This window comes from Pleurodeles waltl, chromosome 12 (assembly GCF_031143425.1).
Source record: "Pleurodeles waltl isolate 20211129_DDA chromosome 12, aPleWal1.hap1.20221129, whole genome shotgun sequence".
Classification (NCBI taxonomy): Eukaryota; Metazoa; Chordata; class Amphibia; order Caudata; family Salamandridae; genus Pleurodeles; species Pleurodeles waltl.
In genome coordinates this window covers 434343180-434364597 of record NC_090451.1, presented here as the reverse complement: position 1 = coordinate 434364597, position 21418 = coordinate 434343180, and the positions used below count along the sequence as shown (strand labels likewise).

The window sequence follows — 21418 nt, the reverse complement described above, 5'->3', positions numbered from 1 at the left end:
TTGTACTTATGCATCCCACTCCAGTTGAGGGGTTGTGGCGGTCCTCGTATTGTCCTAAAAATATTTTGTGATAATCGTTCCAGTAGTGTCCCAAAAGACCGGGTCCTGTAGGACCTCCGAGTGCAGCTTCCATGACAGAATGCAAGGACGGGCCCTCCCCCAGTTTACTCTCAACAGCAGGGGATTGTAATCCGATATAGTGCAGGAAAGGTATTCAGTACTGTGGACCTGTTCATGAACATCATGTGTGCATAGGAATGCATCTTACTGCACGTGAAGCACATGTAGAATGGAGAAGAAGGAATTATCCGGTTTGTCCAGGTGGTGGAGGCGCCAAGAATCCACCAACCCCTATTTTGCTTGCCAAGCACAATACGTTTGAGCCACTCGGGTTGTCAGTGAATCCTGTAAGGATTGGTGTGAACGATCAAACGCTATGTCTGTTATACAGTTATAGTCACCCCCTAGAATAACTGAACCCATCAGTGGGGGGCCAATACTCTAGAAAGATCAGCAAAGACAGCTGCCTGCTTTGGGTTGTGAATACTGCCTATTATGGCGTCTCTGCCATTGAATCGACCCATGACCACCACATACCATCACCCTGGATCTATCATGTGGCCAGTATAATGGAGGGGGATGCCAGTGCAGATCCGTAGCAGACCCCACCCCCCTTGCATAGGCCAAATATGTGGTATAATAGGCTTGCCCCATCCATCTGCACTGTAATGCTAAACCCTCCTTGGTGATAATGTGTGTTACCTGAATAAGCCCTATTTGTACTTCCCACCTATTATAGTATGAAAAGACTGTTTCTTGAGCATTGTATACATCCCCCTTATATTCCAACTCAGAGTCTTATATGCTACAGAGGTCTCTATGTCATGTTGTAGAGATAGGTTAGACAGGGACAGCGGAAAAACCTCTAGTGGTGTATGGTTCCCTTCGGTCTAAACAGAAACCACCGTGCAGAGTGCACTCCAGTTTCAAATCTCCAATCAACCAGCAACAAACCCCAGAACTCCCCATTCCCATGCCAAGCAGGTCTGCGCCTCCTGTCCAAACAGTTAAACAAGTAACATGCATTTGTGGGAGTTTTATGACAGGGCCTGGTGGCACGCCTGGAGGAAGTGGGGGTTGGCAAGTAAGCAGTCCAGGACCCTATGGGCCCACTCTAGGGCAAAGAAGGGATAGAGGCCCTCTGGAGCCACCTCCTCCCACAGCCAATGCTCTAAGAAGGTCTGGGTATTCCTTCCCTCAATGTGTTTGGGGAGACCAATGACACGAATATTATTTCTCCTCAACCTGCTCTCACTGTCCTCAGCTCTGAGTTCAAGTGTCTGTGCTTTGTTCTCCATGAGGGAGAGCCTCTATCGCAGGTTTGAGACGTCCAGATGTATTTCGGTTAATCATCACTTCACAGTGGTAACCCTCTTAGCCAAGCGCCTGTGGTCATCTTTTGGGATACTCAGGTCAGTTCCCAGCATGTCGATCTTTGTTTCTATGACGTCCCTGGACGCTGTCTGGCCTACAGTATGTCTTAGAGGTAGAGTTATCCTGGGATCCTACCAGGGGTAGCAGAGATGCATCCGCAGGAGACTCCAGCTGAGTCGGGGCACTCGTGTCCAAGTCTCGTTTCCGACATTCTCTGCCCATTGCAACAGTACAGTGTTTCAGGCACCTCTGTACAGGGTCTCCTCTTCAGGGACACAATCTGCCTTAAGCGTCATCAGTCACCGGCTTCTGCTTCCTTGGACTCCCTGGAGGATAGTAGGATAGAACAGTGCAAGCAAACAACAGGAGCTGCATTGATGTGGTTGTAATAGGTGACCTTGGTGCTGCTTCTCCGTCCCTCAATGAGCCCACTCAGGGGATAAAATTAACAGTTCAGGGTGCCCAGTGCCCTGGTAGGCCCTTCAGTAATGCTTCCAGGCACTGTGGGTCATCAAGGGAGTAGTCGCCCCATAGATCAGCAGAGAAATCCCTGATGGTAGTGGGTTCACTCTTTAATGTTTCTGCCCCGCGCCCTACAAGTCGCATCTTGAGGTATTAAAAAGAGGATAGTCGGGCATAGTGGGGGGACCCCTAGGTTCTAGAGTGTATGCGCAAAGCTCTGGAGCTCGCCAGGTTCCTGGGCGGTTTTCAGGACCCCACTATGTAGAAGAAGTGGTGCACTGGCAGAGGGTTGGGGGTTCACTCCTCCTGGCAGGAATCCTGGTTGAAATGCAGGGGCAGCAGTGTATTATGCCAGGGCGACATGCTCCTCTATGAGACCCTCAGACCCTGGTTGGGCACCCGGAGGAAGTTGCAGCCAAAAGTGTCAGTGATGAGGTGGGGGCGGAGGTTTTAGGTAGCAATATAGCTCAGTCCCAAATCCCTCCGTTGTGAAGCAATCGCAAGAAGAAGGTGACAGGGAGAAAGTGCTTCGTGGGGTTGCAGGGTGTCAGAGGGTCCAGCTTCTATGGTGCCATCAAGCGCATGACAATTCTGCCTCACTGCTCCAAGCAAGCGCAAGGTCTCCAGAACCACTAACCTGGTCCAGTCTCTCACTTATAATTCCGATGACGCTTTCTTTTGGCGCGGGTAGGGCAGGCCTGGCCCCAATTCAAAATGCATAAATGCATTCCATCCGTGGTGGAGTTAGTTATAAAAGGCAGTCTTCATTTGAAGAGCTGTTAAATACAGCCTTGTTGGTGGTGCTATGGACCCCCCACTATTCTGGCTCCTTGTGCCACTGCATCGGCTGCAGCATTGGTAGCTACCCCTGTGGCAGTGGCGGGAGATCCTCTGTGCGTAATTAGCTTTGTGTTTGCAAAGCAGCTGGTTCACTTAGGCTTCTGTTTACATACGTTGCCTTCAAGTAAAGTTAACAACTAACAACAAAACATAACATTATGAAGTGTGAGCTTTGGGTCTTGAAGTCAAAGGCTTAAACTTTATTTCCACGTTTGACAAAGAGATGATACGACTCACATTTTCACGAACTGTGAAGTGGGCACAAATTAGTGGGATATGGCTTAGGAGACACTCTAGCAAAGGAGACAGTCGTAGAAACTTCAAGCAAGCAAGAAATCTCCTATGACGCGGAGGGCCTAGTTATTGAGAAGCAAGCTTCCTACGAGGACGTTTCTAGGCAATAATGAACTCAATGTAAAGGAGCAGTGAAAGCCGGTGCTGACAATCAGTCATTCGGAGAACAAGAGATTTGGGTCAATGCGACACTCAAATAATAACGCGGACTGAGGTGTGAGTGACCAATAGGTACCAATGTACTGAGAGCATGGACTGGGGGGAGGGGGTCCAATCACAAAAAGATTGAGAACATCCATCAATTTATTGTGGGCAGCCAGCATAAGGTCAGACTGGAAAAAATGCCCATCATAAAGTTGCCCAATGGTGTGCAAAACTGCATTTTACTGCAATTCTTTGCTTTACATTGTCCTTCTCCCAGCATGTATGAAGGACCAAAGATGGGGCAAACAGGCCCTGAAGAAAGCAAGAACTATCACACAAACACTCTGACCCAAATACATTTTATGACAGAAGAATATTGCTATTAACTTTGCAGCTCTTGGCCTAACACCCCCCTCTAATCCTAATATAATTACCCCAGAACACTTAAAGAAGAGAATCGCAGGATGGTCATCCCCTTCTCAGGAATCAAGGTAGGCATGATAAATATATGAAAGTACTATTCAGTATATTCATATAAGGGCACAAGAAGCAGGCTGACATCTTCCAGTTAGCTTATAACTTTGGATGGCCACTTTCTGATTCACATTGTGACCTTGCATGTTGGGAAGCAGCCGTGGAGTATAGCGCAAGGGCAAGCACATTAAAAGCACGATCAAAGCCACACTAGATCAAACACCCAAGACTGGCTTACCCACAATGCACTATCTCACTGGCATGGTGAGCTGAGAGCATTTTAGGATTTTTGGACATCATTGAAAGATGCAGGTGAGTGATGGTTAAATGTGTCTGGGAGACGCCAGTGTGTGACTGGTTAACCTATTTTCGTGCAAGTCTGCGATTGTTACACGTTTGCAGCGTTGGTTATTTGAAATGAACCATCGCTATATGGTTGGCAGAGATTCCCCCGTGGTTCTCGTGCTATACTACCGTCAGCCAGGTGGGTGTGTAACCTTTAGAACAGGTGTGTCAAAAAATATTCATTTATGGAACTACAGCAGGAAATAGGGAAAACAGGAGTTGTCCAAAGAGAGGTCTATGGTTTCACATCACTGCTTTTATTAACTAGTGCTTGTGCTAAGTGAATGGCTAGCGGTTTTTGTCTGGTAATGCCACTTAAGTATATTTACGGTCACTTAAGTATTTTTACATCAAGTGCTGTGTCTTGAATGTAGTGAATAATTTCATTGGTAGCCAAAGAAAAATGCATGGAGATAGTGTATACAAGACTCTCTTCACCATAGTATGGATTTTTCTGGTTTACATATTCTGGTACTTCTACTGCTCGAACTTCGAGCCCGGGAACACCACAAATAATATTTGCATAATCAAAGTTCCATTTAGTAAGTAATCCCATGACGACTACTACGACAAATTCAGGAAAGTACAGTAAAATATGCTGTTATGTGATGACGATTGAACTCATATGTGCTGTTAGACCCTCTCCCTCCAAAACGACCAAGTCGTCCGTCTTTTTGGGGGAGGCAGAGGGGAGTTACTTCCATGTTCAACTTATGATTGCTTAATGAGTCAGACGTGTTCCAGATTATTGCCAAGATCTGCTTCCATAATGTCAGCCTGGGTCGATTTCAACATTAGGCTGCAGCAACAGATCCACAGGTCCTACAAGTAGACTTGTATGGACATGAACATGATGTACCTGTACTGCAAAGAAGTCAGAGCATCACTTTGTGTAAAGTGTTTCACCATATTGAATACTGGTGAGCTGAAATGCTCAACAGTATTTCAAATGGAGGGAAGCCCAGATGGTTCCCATCGCTGAGAATAGTGTGGACACACAGAGACCATTTCTACTCTCATTGATAACACAGATAACATATAAATAGTCATAACATTCGTACAATAATGATGGCTTTTGTATTGGTGCAAGAAAAAAAATGGAAGATGAAAACCTAAGCAATGCCATCTAATGTGTACTCATTGGTTTCTGTTGCAGGACTGTGGACTTCAGCTCAACGATGAAGAAGGTTGTCGTTGTTACCCATTAGAGAGTCATCTTCTTTGCCATGGTTGTCACATCAGGCGTCTCAGTATACAAATGCCACCTCATCCTCCTCCAAGCTACCCAATGCATGTTACAGAACTCTAAGAGACTTTTCAAGGAACGGGTTCAGTAGCAGAAGAGGAGAAATCATTTCAAGACCTTGATCACCAGCCACGTCGTCACTGAAAATGACTCTGTCTTAACACTTGTATTTACATGAAGCGTTTTTTAAACTCGTACATAGAACCATACGTGCCACTGAGTGTAATTCAAGCGAAAACACTGAAAATGACCAGATAATTGTACACCTCCATACAGTATGATTTACACACTTGACACACATTTGTGTTACTAAACATCATGCGGCCTTACCAGAATACAGCTTTAGTAGCTCTATAGATTGGAATTTCAATGGGTGAATTTAAAAGCAAGCCAGCTGTACACATGGGGTGGTGAACTTTTAGGTAAATGCTCTGAGCTGGCCATCCATGCTGCAGATGAGGTTTCCCAAAGGAAAAATGATGTTCCAAGTTTCTAATACTGTACAGGCATCTGCCTTGTAAAGTCTGCAAATTAATGTTTTGATCACCTTGTTTCTGTTTAGCTAGCAACTTTCTTGCTGTAATTTAATTTCAGATTTATTTTTCACTCTCACTTCATCAAAAGAACCAGTTCAATTAGGTACTCTATAGTGGTTGGCAGTGTGGATGAAGTTGGGAGTTCAGAATATTGCTCCTTTGGATATTTTGTTTGCTAAAATAAGCTATGGGATCTTTCCTAGAATTCATGTACTTTATCATTACTTTGGTTTACACTGGATCTGAGAAAATACTCTTTCATACTTATTTCAAACCAAGCTCCTAGGGTGTGGTCAGCAGAGGGGCATTGTCCCCAAACTACAAAGTATGGTGTTATTGCACTTTAAATAATGTTAGAGGTACTTAGACTGAATGTCGTTCTAAGTGTATGTGTGTTAGTTATACCGTGAAGTAACGCAGAGGGGTATATGAAAGTCTGTTGTTTTCTAACATGAGTTTGCATGTAAATGGCTGGTGGACCAACTATGGTTAGAATACATCACATGAGTATTCTGCCTCAGCCGTACAAGTCTTTAAGAGACTCTTGCCTTTTGCAAAGTATTAAGATTTCTGTGTATGCCTGTCAGACTTCGAATTAGTCCTTGTCTGCAGATATGTTACCTCACTAGTTAGTGAACCAATTTTTCATGCTAATTCTAACACCGCTTTCAACGTTCCCTGGTGACTGATTTAGACATTTCTGGATCTGTGTATTTCTTAGCACATATAATTTGCTGAGAAGAATGTTCCTCATATTGTCAACTCTCTCTCTTTAAAGATATACCCCTGGAGCTGCTGATTTTTTTTTTCTGTTGAGTTTGGTATCACACCCTACTGAAACGTTCTGGATTTTGATATTTGTGTTTTCTCTCTGCTCTTTTTTGGCTGGCCGCATGTTTTTTTCAAGCATGGTATAGAAGAGGGGTTTGGACACCCTTTAGCCAGGGCCCTATTTAAAAACATAGATTTAAAAACAGATTTGAAACATCGAATTCCAGACTATCCTACATAAATATCTCCTCACAAACATTCTAACCTACTTTAACTCAAAAATGTAGTCAAAATCATTTCCCGCCTATTGTAGAAAATACCTTTCAAGTTGTTGGCATTGGGCCTAGGTGTATGCCAGTGTCTTTGTATGGAAAATATTTATTTATTGTAGTTATTTAGTCAGAAGCTGTTTTTGAGTGTTAAGGTTTTGCCATTTTTGTCAAATTCTACTGGGTCTAGAATTTGATGCTAGTGAAGTCAGCAGAATTCACTAAAAATGGTACCTGGCCATAGCCAGATCATATTAAAGCAGTCTTAATGGTGTTGAAAAAAGAAATAACAGCACCACTCTACTGTCAGGAGTGGACTACAAAAGGGTAATAGTGTTATCAAATAAAAATCAGACTAATCATACTGTAAACGTGCCACACAGACTTCAAGCTGCTACCCCATTAATTTCTCAGCATACAAGAAAGTGATGGAATGCTAAAATTAATCTTAGCCTCTGGTTTTCTCTTGGGTCGCCTTCCAGTCCATCATTTTTCACCAACTTTGCCACTATAGACAAAGGTCAGCCATAATGCAAATCATCCTAGGTACTTGTCCAAAAGGAGCAGTCCAGCAGGTCTTTTCTAGCTGGGAACACAAGATGCTTCAGGCAGCTGTCTCAGACATTCAAACTATATGTCCATAGCACCACACTAGCCAACAGTATGTCTTTAAACTCAGTGGGGAGACTCCGTAATGTTTGATCCTGTGCCTTTTCAGGTTCTTCGTCTAACATTTAAATCAGAGGCTTGCTGCTAGCTACACTTCATATTCCTAATAGTGTTTTTTTTAGAGTCCTGGAGTTGTCAGTGGAAGGGCATGGGCGACCTCGGATCCTTGTTTAGATTGCCCCTTCCCTCATTTCTTCTGTAGACTTCCCAGCAGAATTATTTTTACTGTGTATCTTCCTTTTCTCATATTCCTTCATTGCTCGTGTTAACACAAGAAGTGGTGTATTGTCTGTTTTGACTGATGAAGTTCAAAAGCACTTTCAGACAGTCTGCCTAGAATGAAGCACTAAATTGGAACTCATTTATGTGTCATCCACCTGTTAACAGTTCAGTGTTTGCTCGTTATTTGTCACAGTGCTGCTGTGGTACCTTCTGTTAGGTTGTAAAGTTCTTGATTTTTTGTAACCATTCAACTCCTTTATTTTGAAGTCTCTCAGCTTTTCTCTTAGACTCCCTCTAAGTGGTTTCATTACGACAAATGATTAGCCTTTTTTTCTTGGCACCTTTTTCGTTACTCATTTGAAGCAATTCAGTTATTACTCGAGAAGGACTCTTAGAATGTAATTTCCTTTATTCAAGATAAGTTTGTCATGTTTTTCATAAATCGTCTCTCGTAAAAGAGCATTGCACATGAGTAGTACCCATTGGTTGGGGGGAGGGGGGGATGATGGAGAGTGTATTTGAATATATACATATGTATTGTATAACTGCAGTAATGGATACATCTAATCCCAAGACCATCTTCTGGTTGCACACAATACACAACAGTTTTAGAAATACACCTAGACACACATCTGTTTAGTAAACATATCTAACAGAAAATGAAGACATTGGCTGATAGGTTTTCAGGGCAGTTGCTAATTTCCAACTTAAAGAACTTCCCCTGCCCTTAATGGATTGCAATCAATCCCCACGGAGGTTTCTTTAGTTCAACATAGAGCATCACACAACCAATCTGGCAATAGCCGATTTCATCACTGATTGTTCTTTTTCAGCCCAAAGAATCCCTCACCCGGCTTGTCACTGGGTGATCCACGTAAATAAAACATTGTCTGCTTAGTTTGTAACAATTAGAAAACCTTAATTTGATTTAAAAATGAGGTGTTGGAAACCTAGTCTATTGTCAGACACATTCAATAGGATGGCTTTATGGAAAGCAGGAAGCTCTCCTGGCTGAAGTAATATCTGTAGGGAAGACTGTTTCCGTGTTAGTGAATGTAATGGGTACCAGTGATGCAGCTCAAAAGGAACCCTGATCGGAAAATTAAGCACCAAATTGAGGTGCATCTTGCTGAATGTCCTGCTCTTAAGGACACCTCTATCACTCCAGAAGACAGGGGGCTTGTGTCTCTCTCACCCTCAAAGCTTCAAGCTGAAGTTTTCCAGAATCCAGTGTAATAATGTCCCTACCGGCTGAGATAGTGAGCACCTCCGTCAGAGTCAGTCTAGACGGCTGTCATGGGCTTCAATGAAGTGTTGTGGAAAACAAGTACGCCTCCATTATTGTGGGGGAAATCAGGGTAGCTTGCACTCAGTGATGAAGGATTTTCTTTATATCCTTCGGAATGATGCAGATGGAAGACAGCGTAGTGTAGCTGAAATATCCAATCTAAGCTTACCACATGCCCTGGAGATCACTCGTGAGGTATTTTCAAGCAACTGGAAGATTTCGCAATCAAATTGGTTTGCAAAAAAATCCACTGACAGTATGATCTCCATTATAAAAATAAAAAATATCCATCAGCCCCTGCTCATGAATTTGGCTTTCATGACTGGAAGATGTCAGCCTGCTTGAGTGTATCTGGTCTTACATTCTAAGCTCAGACCGGATGTGATGTAAACACAGAAATATCTTTGTCTGAAGCCACAAACCACATTTCAGTGCCTTAGCGGTAAAAATCTCTAAAGCCTGCTACTGCCACCATACTGAAGTAGTGCACAGCTCCTTTTTTCAGGATCAAGGAGGTGAATGCCTTCAGCATCAGGCAAACAACCTGCAATATAAAGATATTAATGTGGAGCCGGCATTCTGTCCCATTCCTATTGACATTGCAAAATGGTCTGGTGAAAGTAAGGCTGTTCAAGATATAAGGATATTAGGCAGTTGTGAGAGTCCAAGGTTTGCAGAAAGTGCACAGATGTGATCATCTTACAACTTTGCATCTTAAAAACTTGTGTAGAAATCACAAAACTGTCAACACAATTGGCTTCCCAGAGGAGGTTTTGTCTAATTTCTGAATATTTTTACATCAATGAGAAAACAATTTTTCTATGTTATTGTAATATTGTTTTTGCCCTGCTGGTAAAACGTTGTTTCAAATCCATGACTTCTTTTAAGTGTTACTTCCTGATTTAGAAATTGCCCATAATGGTAAGCATTAGGATGTGCTTTTGAGCACGTGTACCCCAGGCCGTCTCTGGTTCACAGCCGTGAATGGTTTTGAGAGGCAAGGTGATAGAGATAACCTCAGATTTTCGATTCAGTCTGGACAACTGCTCCCTATCTTCGTTCATGTGACGATGGCTTTTAACTGCACAGGTGTGGATTCACATTTAGGCACCAAAATGTGCAATGATATGAACTGGCTAACAGTATTCTTAAACATATGTTGAAAAGAACTGCAAGGAAAATCTTCACATTCCAGAATGAATCATTGAGACTCGATTTTTGTAAGGCTGGGTATTTGGTCGTCTTCCATACACTTACAACAGGCTGCATAAAGTTCTACATACAACTGCCTGCATCTAGATGTGAGCAAATTGCCGTGAGCCGAGCACATTTCCTTCATTCTGCTTACCTTACCCTGGCTTCTGGTGGCAAAAAAAGTGATGTTCAAGGCATTGTTCCTGGTTTATTTCACGTGGTGTGTCCCATATTTCTATTGCATGTTGGGATTGACACAGCAAACAATTCTAGTTTATCATATCCACTATCTGGAGGGGTGGTAGGGCCTTTTTGGTCAAGGCTGCATACTTTTAAATGTGTTACCTGACAGTGTATAATTGCTTAAGGATCATCTTCTATACCGCAGGCACTTGAAAACAGCCCCATCTCATTTCACGTGCCTTTCTAGGAATTTGCCAAATCTGCCTCTAGTGCAAAGATGCCTTTTAGAAGTTTTAACGTAACATAAAATACTCAAATATACTTATATTTAAATATGATGCGCATTGCAGTTGTGCCAATAAATCAAGTTCAAATAAAAAGTTAAACCTTATCGATCCAATATAAGTACCGAATCCTCCGAGTTTTGACAGGTTATTGGATTATTCTGAAATCGAATGATAAGGTGGGGCAAGGCAAGGGCTTGCAGAGTTCCACTGATTTGTCAGTTTCGAATATGCTACTTACCATCAGGCTAAGAAGTCCGTAAGACCTGCAAAGCTTATACAGTTCAAGGTTCAATCATTCAATTTTTGGTTAGTCCAATGAAAAGTATAAAATGTAGAAGTATTTAGGTCAATAAATTAAAATAATGTTATGGTATAGAATTCCTTCCCTCCCCTTTCTGTGCAAAGCTGGAGAGAGAAAACAAGTCACTTTTTCAGAGGACGAGAAATTTTTATTTAATCTTTTAACAAGACCTCTCCAGTGCCCTTTGCCATTAGGACTCTGCAACTCTGATCGCAAATGTTTATTTATTTTGAAATATTTGTTTTACTTACATATTGCTGTAATTTAAAAGTATATTTCATCCTTCTAAATGGCAATCGTGCTGAGCTCTGTATGTGAGAACTCTAGAAAAATGTGCCACTGTTATTAACATAAAGGAATGTAGGAAAGTGTATTACACATGTACATTTTACTGGTCGTTACAGCAAAATGTGTTTTCCATCTGTCTTCCTGATGCAAGTAATGACTACTATTATACAAAGGACCTTGTGTTTATAGTCATGGGGTTGAGTACTACACAAAACTAGGAAATAAACGCTGTGCTTGTAGACATTGCACAGTAGATATCTAAAAAACATGACTTACTCGTCCCTGAAATAATCTAAAAGGTGCATAATTTATGCTGTTTGCTAATTTTATTCATTTTTCAATTCTCAGTACTCTTCAGGGTGCCTTATCTAGAGAAGCTCTTGCATAGGACAAATATAACTTTGTAGTTGTTTCGTTGAAGTAATCTCATCGACTTACCTCTGCACAACACAAATGTCCATATCATACAGTGCCACAGTCTATTGCACCTATTGGTAATATTTATCATTAGCTCATGCCATTCAATTTGTGCATCTCCACTTTGATAATTACATTTTCTTTGCTTAGCCAGGCTAATTTGATTAAACAGTTAAGTATCCATTGTTCCATTAATTTTTCTGAAAAGATTCCCCTTAGCACTGCAATCCTACCATTGCATCTATGGTTATCAATCCATCAAAATACCAGGGGTAGTGGAAGTAACAATTCATATCCTTTGACTTGGAGGCCTGTTTAGTTTCTCCTCCTGCCAGCATATTCAAAACTCTGAGATCAGGGGCAGCACGAACAGTGAAAGGGCTAATAAAATGCTTGCCCGCATAGCAACTCCTAAGTCAGGCTACCACTAATTGACATCCATGATTGTACCATGTACACTGTGCGAACAGAAACACATTGATGGTTAGTAAAGCAATAAAGTAAGTCTCAATATGCCCATTGATCCACTTACCTTTATTGGGGTACAAGATTTTTTTTCATCTTTTGGTGCATTTGATTCTCTGTATCGGAAACTTGACCTTTTTTTTCTTCCAACTTTTGTGGATGTTGGTAATAGACAGATGGAAGTGCAAACAGTGTTGGCAGGCTTTCAAACAAAATCACACATCTTTATTACTTTACCTACAAATCCTTCTTAAATTGCCTACAATCTGTTATTTCAACATCTTTTCAAAATGGTGCATTGTTATAGAATACACAATGCTCTATTTTTTCTACAAGAAAACAATTGTGTTAATTTCCTGTGCGATTTCCTGTTTGCCTTTGTCATATTACAATTCCCTTGGAACCACTGGAATATGGAACACAATGATTGGTTTAAAAAAACAAAACAGCTGTGTAAATGATTTATGCCTATATGTTTCAAAAACAATCATTGATATTTCGATAGGACAATGAGGAGATGTTAAACAAACCAAAGGCCTGAAAGGAATATGTTCAGGCAGCTTTCTTGATTTAACTGCGTAGCTCTTTGTTACCAATGTCTTAACTCTAGTTCATAATTTGACTTAAATTAAGTTTTCCTTTAAGAAATATTTTAATTTTCTTTACAAGAATATAGTTTTCTTCCGAGAACTTTGGACCAACCTTGATTTTATATTGAATGAATGTGTACATGTCCTATTTGTGTATCATGTAACAAGTTTACATGTGTAAATAAGTATCAGCCTATTTTTGTATAAATCTTTGTAAAAAAAACAAAACAAAAAAAACATTTTGTGCTTTTGGGATTTTTAGGCTTTCAAATGCATCATAATATTTGATTTCTTTAATTGTTAGAGATGCGATTGGAAACTGTAGATTTATTTATCTAAAGAATTGACTTGGCTGTCATAAGTTATTTAATGTTAAAGTCAATTTATTCTTAGTTGTTATAATAATCATTTTTTTTTTTTTTAAATTAAAAAAAGTTTTTTAGTTATATTTGATGTCATTGTTTTTAATTCATCAATGCAATTGACCAGTTGCCAAAAACTGGAGCTATACCTCTATGGAACATTATTTGCTGCTTTCATTTTAGTCCACAACTTAATTAAGAAGCTTTCATATATTGTTTTTATTCTATAACTACTTTAAGAAATCATTATGGCTGCATCGGGGTTTTTGACCTTTTGGGCAAGATATTGTCACTCGTTTTGCCATTAATTCTTAAGTTATTTCTATTATAACTTTACTATTATAACTCTAATCTAGTGCGGACGTCTTAGTCTTTACATCAGATGTCTACATCTTTGATCACCCAATCCATCATGCAGATCCTTAACTGTATGGTACATCTAAAATAACTAAATTTATTGGCAGGCTTGATATTGGCTTTGGGATAGAGATCCTTTGTTACATCAGGAAAGTGAGACTTGGCTTGAGCTGCAGGAGGACAAAGAAGCTTGTTCCACCAGGCCAAAAGCATGATGGGTATACTCTGGAGAAAAACAGTGCAAATGGGCAAGTATGTTGAAAAAAAAATCTAATACCTATATTTGGGGAGTATGCATGGCACAGTAGCTGGTTGAATTTTGAGCGGGAGCGGCACCAACAAAGGGAGCCTTGGTGTCTGCCTGTGCTGACCTGTCATTTTACATGCATAAACTCTGTGATTTGTGTGGGTAACTTGAAAGGCTCCAGTGGCTGCTGCAACAGCAGATTCTTCTTTGCTCTCCAGGGATGAGGCCCCCATTTTTATGAACTGCATGCAACAACTATGGATGCTTAAGAGGCAGTTGGAATGGGGGACTCTAGTACATTGGTAGCTTGTGAGCCACCTTGTTAGCTCAGTCAAATGCACTCTCCCTTCTTTGAATAAGTCTCTGGTGAATCAGTTAAGTGTGTTCCAGGTGCGTAGTTCTTGGTTGATACCTTTATGCATGAGGTAGTATGTGCCATGTAAGAGTAGGCCATAGCAATGAGTTTCTCGTTATTTGACTACACGCCACAAACAATCCACCATTGTTACCAGTTTCAGAATGGACTAAACAGTTCAAGTGAACCTTATGTTTGCAACATGTGTAGATGTAAATCACATTGTGAACACTACTGCCATCTCGTATTGTGCTTGAACATTGCTAATTATTTTTGTTCAAAGAATAGGTTTCGTGGTCACCTGACCCATGATCTTCCCAGTGAAACCCACAATTCATCAAGATGCAGACTTCTCAGATTGTGTTTTTTCTGCCACTGGGTTTGGATGTGTTTTTGCAGCTCTGCTGATGGTTCTTACCAAAAACTATTTTCAGTGTTGGATTACTGAAACATTGCCCTCTTAAGACATCAATTGTAAGACATCAAAAGATCTAAGCGGATGACACTCCATTGTTTGGGGACGTTCGTATGAGAATGACGCGTGTTGGTGGGTTTAGAGAGCACATCTAAATTCAGCCATGCAACAGTCAATTTACTTGTTCAAACCAATGTCTGTTCTGGAACCTTGGCCTTCAAAGGACCACAACGAGAGTACAAGTCTATCATGTAACACCTGAAAGTAGTTAGACACCGAAGGGATAGTTGATGGGCACATTATTCCATGATGTAGCACCAGGACTATTCTGAGTTCGGCTCCACCGCAGGATGTTGAAAGAGTCTTCTCCGGAAACAAAAAAGAAAGATTATACAGTAGTCCAGAGACCCATCACGAGCATCCTCGTACTACCCTCTGGAGATATAGAAACTCCAGGGCCTTCCACAGGTGCACCCAGGACTAAAGCTTTACCTTCTTTTTTGGCCATTGATGTTGAGGATAGATCAAAACAGCCTAGACCTTAAGAAAACATCAAGGATCTTCCCTGAGGTGAGTGACCTCCTAAAGGGCCTCAAAATTGGGAAGAGGATCTTGCCTTCAAGGATCCACCTCGAAAACAGACCCAAACAACCAGAAGAGAATTACCTAGTGAGAGCCATACCCTGCCTTATCTGCCTCCTCCTAAAAAGAAAGTCAGTTACCTCCTCCAATAAAGGTTGTGACCCTTTAATACCAAAAGGCGCATTCGACATCTGGAGATTATTAAAGTTGAGACAATAATGACCAACCTTGGGTACCATAACCAAAAGCAGTACACCCCCAACCTCATCTCCAGAATGGAGCAAATACGCTGATAGAGCAGAGAACTAAATACATAAATACCATCATGGGTCCTATAGTTGCTCAGCGAACCCCTAACTTTCAGGCCCTCGCAAGAAATGAAAGTTTGCATTTGAGGAGGCAATATCAGAGGAGATTACATTTCCAACCACCAATTCAGTTCCAACACCACCCTCCCCACATATCTCACCACCTCACTGTGCATTCACACTCCTTTCAAGACGTAGACAGATACAGTGCCTCTAGCGTAGGGCATAGAGCCAACAGAACAGCAGGACACAATATCCTGTACGAGTATAAGGTAGACCCGCCAAATGATTCTTTTCAAGAACATTACCGAATGGAAGCTTCACCACCAGACTGTACCTCAGCTTATCATGCAGTAGTTGTCAGAGTTACTGCCCCTTACTATGTACAAATGCATGCGGAAGAGAAAGGTTTTTGATTGAGACGCTGTAAAAAAAACAGAGGATAACATGCAGTATCTCACAGACAAGCAGCCAGTTAAAACATGGGTACTGACCCCAAGGGTCAAAAACAAATAAGTGAGCCCTACAAGGCATACATCAGGGACAAAGTGCCTCTGTACTCCTTGTTGGCTCATACTTCACAAGACAGAGCATTATATAGGATGCATGGGATACTGTGCCCCTGACAAGCAGAGCACAAAAAGTTATGCTGTGGTCAAATGGGTTGCCTTAAGGGAATCTACACAAAAGCATATTGCAAACTGAATAGCACTGATAACCCACATGGCCATTACCAGTGGCAGAAGATGAAACATCTATGGCATCTCCCACAACAGTACTAGATGACTACCCCTTTTACACCTTTACTGTGTCAGCTAAACTTCAACATCAGTTAAAAAAAATTACCTTTGTGTCCTCAGCAAATTCAAACATTTGTGGGAGCCACACCTCATTCACACATCTTTACTTTTATTTCGGCGAAGAGCCATTAAAAGTGATTTTAAAACCCGATCCAATTCCTCCAACCTAACTTGGTCATTAAGGCCTCTACTGTCTTCCTCACTCAAAGAATCCAAACCTAACTCTTTTAACCAGGTCCTCATTGCCCCCATGGGTACCTCTAGATCCTCACCATATAATTCTGAAAAAAAAGCTCGGAAAGCTTCTCCTACCTCCTCATTACCCCCTCTTCAAATTTCCTGAGATTGGCTCGTGTAGCTCTACCACACTGTTCCTCTCTCTATTAGCTTTTCATTTTTATGCCAGTAATGTACCACAGTTCTCTCCATACCCAAAATGCGCTAGTCTGTTTGCCTCGCATCTTTTCTTAATCCTATTCTCAATCACAGCATTCAACTCAGATCGCAACCTTCGATCCACTCAATACCGCTGATTTACTTCCTGATCTTTGAGACCAGCCAGTGTCAATTTTGTTTCTTTTTGAGGTATCTGCTTTTCTAACCTGCCAATCTCTTAGTTGTACAATATTTTAAATGAGGCCATTCTAATAAGTCTCCCACGCAAAAACACCTTAAAGGCGTCCCACACCATATTTGAGGAGGCTGAGCCCGCATTAAGATCGAAGAAATCCTTTACCTCGGCTTGTAATTCTGCAACCACCACCTCATCTAATAACTAGGTTCTATCGAGCATCCACCTACCGCAAACCCTATTCCCTGTTAGACAAATATTCGTCCAGATAGCGGAGTGATCTCATAAATGAGCTCCCATATGAACTATCTCCTTCACACTTTGTGCCAGGTTCCTATCTATTATTAAAATATATAAGCGATCCTGGACTGATGTCTGTATTTTTTCTTGTTAAATGTGTACCCCCTAATTAACCCCATCCTCTCTATCCATATATTAGATAACCCCAACTAGGACATTATAAATAGTACTTGGTGTTGCATTTTCTCATTAATTCTGGATCTACTCCCTGATGACCTACCTAAGTTATAATTTAGCACAACATTAAAATCCCCCATCCAAATAATAGGATCTGAAATAAGCAACAGGTGCTGAAATAATTCCACTAACAGTGCAGTATAATCCATATTGGTTCCATAATAACCCACTACCTTAAAAGCCTTATCATATGCCACCAGTCTTCCAGCCTTGCCTACCGATCCCTCCCAAAGGGAAATATTAGGATGATTTTTAATGAGAACCACAACACCTTTATTGCTGCCACTCTGGCCCGAGCGTTTTATCTGGTGCACCTATCTACATGACCTAAACAACTCCACACACTCCTGTCTAGAGAGGTGGGTCTCTTGCAACACTAATACATCTGCTGTAACATCTTTCATGAACTGCAGCTACCTCTTTTGTCTATTTACAACCTGTAAACCGTTAGCATTCCAAGCCAGCAGCCTCTACTCCTTTTCCCCCATTATCTACCCCCTGTTGTTGGTATAAAAACTGTTATCCCCCTAAGCTCCCCCCGACTCCCATTACTCTGAGGCCAATTTTTTTTTAATCCTTTTTCCCACATTCTCCCCACCCTGTGCCCTGTTCCCCTCCCCACTCCAAGCATCCCAGGGAGAACACCCCCCCAGACTTCTTCTAGGCCTTGATGCCTCTGGGGGTGAGGGAGGAAGGTGGGTTACCACCGGTACTTTAAAATTGTCTGCATACGAGATTCAACATCTGAGCAAGTGGAGAGGGAAGGACGGAATAAAGCGGGCGTCGAACTTCCCAACTTAGCTCACTTCTAATGTTTTTTATCAGATCATCGACCTCTCTTGCCTCTTTAAAGTTATACATTTTGTTATTCGCCATCACTCTCAAAGAAGCTGGGAATTTTTACTGAGCCGTAGAACCTAATTTCTTGAGGGCATCAATTCCCTTGCCTAGCTCCCACTGTTTACTTAAAGTTGTACTCAAAATCTGACCTGAGTTTGAAAGAAACTCCCTCTGCCGAGAGTAATTTCTTTTTCAATGTCGCTATTAAGATTCTTTCTTTAACCGCATATGTACGGAAACATACCAGGGTTTTCCTAAGGGTCTCTGTTTAGAAGGGGTCCCGGTGTACTCTTTGTATGTCATTCGCAATGTCAACATCTGCCTCATCTAACTGTAAATCTTGTTTATTCAGACGAACCACGAGGCCTTTCAAATCATCGTCATCTATCCCTTCTGGGACTTTTAGAAGCCTCCGGTTATTTCTACTCTGGTCATTTTCCAAAGTCTCCAGCTTATACCTAGCACTTTCCTCTCCAGCTTTCAAGCTTTGGACTGCCTCCATATTCTTCTTCACTACTACCTTTAGGCCACCTACTTCCTCTTCGAGTACAGCCGTCCTACCTGCCAGATCATAGTTTTTTTTGTTTTTTTTCCCCAATGTCTCGCATAGGCCTCTGATCTCTCATTGGTTGGAACTTGATTTTTCGATCCCCTCTTTAATTTCCAGCACCAGATGTTTCAACATTTTTTAAATAGAATGACTCAAGGGGCTATCTGCTTCCCCCTGACGCTGGCTTTCCCTGGTTCCAGCTGAGGTAGGGGGCTCGTCCAACGGGGTGGGGGCACACTTGCTCTTGTTCTTGCCTCCCCCCAACTCTGCTAGTTCCTTCTCTGTAAATTCCAGGGAGCCAGGGAGTTACTGTCCAGAGCCCAGCCCCTCGTAGACACTGAAGCACTTTCCTCATCCCCCCTCTACCCTTTCCAGATTAGCCAGAGGTGAAAATCTATTTGAAATACATACAGTCTGGGTTACGTAAAGCTCCCCCAAACTTTTAACGCCCCTAGAGGTAGCCATGTTAGTGCCCGCAACTCGTTGCCCCCCTTGGTCTAGAAGGTCCTGCTCTTCCATTTGATTCCTAGGTAAAGCCCTGAAGTATGTTCTTAGTGAAGGGGTAACTTGTGGCCTGTTAGAATGTACTCTCTCACCTCTAGTGCCCAAAACATTTCCCCCTTGTCATTGTCGCCAATGTCTCTTTGGTCCTCAGATACTTCGTCCAGAGCTTCCTTTACTGGGAGATCAATCAGTCTCTCTTTAGCCCCAAAAACCTTCCTACCACTCCTTAAAGAGTACACAGGACTCTTCCCAAGCTTCCTCCTTACCACAACCTCTCATTTTATTCTTATGGGAGCCAGCCTCCCTGCAGCTCTCATAGCACTTTCACTCTGCCCCCCCAAAAGACTCTGTGTGCCTCAAACGCTGCTCCCCTAGACACATGGGGTATGTACAGTACGTTGGGCATCCAACAACAAGCTTACAGCCTCTCAGGCCTTCCTCAGTCTAGCAAAATCGCTCACGCCACTTGTGCTGACTCCACCACTTTTCCCCCAGAGGGGAATCCTTGCAGCTGCTCCCCTTCCCCTCCTAACGTCCGTCGCTGCTCTTCCCCAGGTCGCAGCTCGCTCTGTGCCTTTGAAGCTCCGGGCCCCTTCCACTGCGCCTCTTCTTTTGTTCCCCTTCCTCCAGGTAAAGTGTGCCCAACTGCCACTGTCAGCAGTCCGCTGCCTGCCTCGCTCCCTCCCTCTACTCTCTGGCTCATGCCAGGCCCCGCGGAGCCCCTCCTGCAGCCCACTAACTAGCTGGCCACCATGTTCTCTCCCCCAACTGACTAGGTCCTTCCTGATCTCTTGGCCCAGATTGTCTCCCTTTGGAAGTTTATAGGGACCTGGAAAGTAGTGTAAAGAACTTTTTAGTGGGGCTTTGTAATGACATTTTAGAAGGGAGAAGTATGATGCCTCCGTCTAAGCAAGCATTACAGTGATTCTGAAGCCAGGGAAGGACCCAAGATCCTGCGACGTATACAGACCAATTTCCCTATTAAATAGTGATTACTACATTTTTGCAAATATTATGGCAGACAGATTAAGGGGTGTCCTAGGAAAGTTTATTCATGTGGATCAAAGGGGTAGGCTGATGCAGGAGCTGACGCACACCCTGATAGGCTCAATTGATTTGGCTACCACGTGGCAGGATCTGTTGGCGGTAGTAATAGTAGACGCCACTAAAGCATTTGATAGGGTTAATTGGGTTTATTTAAAAATGGTCTGCATGTTTTTTAACTTGGGCAGGAACTTTAGTGGGGTGTTTCAGAAGGTCTATCAAGATCTCGTAGTGAGAGTCCTAGTTAATGGTGTGTTAACTCAGCCTTTTAAGATTCGAAGAGGAACAAGACAAGGGTTTCTGCTGTTGCCATTACTTTTTAACATATACATAGAGACTCTTGCGTGTAAGCTTAGGAAGGACCAGAGGATACTCCTGTTTCAGTGTAGGAACTGAAGTAAGAAGATTTCCCTATATGCGGATGATTTGCTAGTATACACAGCAGATTTGGGTCGAGCATTGGCAGCCATGGAAGAACTTATGAGAGAATTTGGGAAAATCAGTAGATTTGCTGTCAACAGTGAAAAATCTGAAGTTATGGTATGGAGTATGCATGCGGAAGGGTTGTCTGTTAAGAAGGAGGTGAAATATTTAGGGATCACAATAACCCAAGATATAAAACAATTGCTGAAATTAATTTCAAGAAGTTTTTCGGAGAGTCTAGCCAGTTAATGAAGAAATGGGTCAGTCTTCCCCTTACCATCATAGAATGGGTTAACTTAGTCAAGATGGTGATAATGCCAAAATTCCTATTCATTTTTAATGTGGTCCCTTTATTGTTTGAGCAAGAATGGTTGTGCAAACTTCAAGGAGAACTTAGTAGTTTTGTTTGGGGCTTGAAGGGGGTACGCATTGCTTGGAAGAAGCTGAGGAGAAAGAGAAAGAAAGGTGGGCTGGCAGTGCCGAATATAGAGTAATATGTGTAGGCCTTCTCCTGAAGAATTCGGGGGAGCTAATGAAGGAGCCAGGGGATTCGGAGAAAGGACACATTTTTAAAATTATGATGAAAATAAATGGTGTCTCCCAGAAAAGGCTTTTTACATAAGTTTAGTGACCCCAAGTTAAAAAAAAAAAAAAAAAAAGATTTAAGGTAATTTTGGATTTGGTTAAACTCTGGTGGGGTGTGAGAAAAGCCACTAAGCTACCATATTATAGCAAGTATGCGCCACTATGGAACTCTCCAGGCTCCCCGGAATGGTTGAGAGACAAGTTGGCTCTTCCTTTGAGGGAGGCAGCTATTTTGGATTGGGGGAACTTATTCAAGGACAGGATGTTTGGACTCTTTTG

General features: G+C 42.1%; 1 protein-coding gene across 1 annotated transcript in view; it reads left to right on the top strand.

Annotated features, from left to right (window-relative positions):
- Positions 1 to 13183, top strand: part of WTIP (WT1 interacting protein) — a 271804-nt gene extending 258621 nt beyond the window's left edge. Inside the window, exon 8 of the mRNA XM_069216956.1 lies at positions 5150 to 13183. Coding sequence (XP_069073057.1) covers positions 5150 to 5302 — 153 coding nt within the window. The 3' untranslated portion in view covers positions 5303 to 13183. The remainder of the gene's footprint in view (positions 1 to 5149) is intronic.
- The last annotated feature ends 8235 nt before the right edge of the window (positions 13184 to 21418 follow it).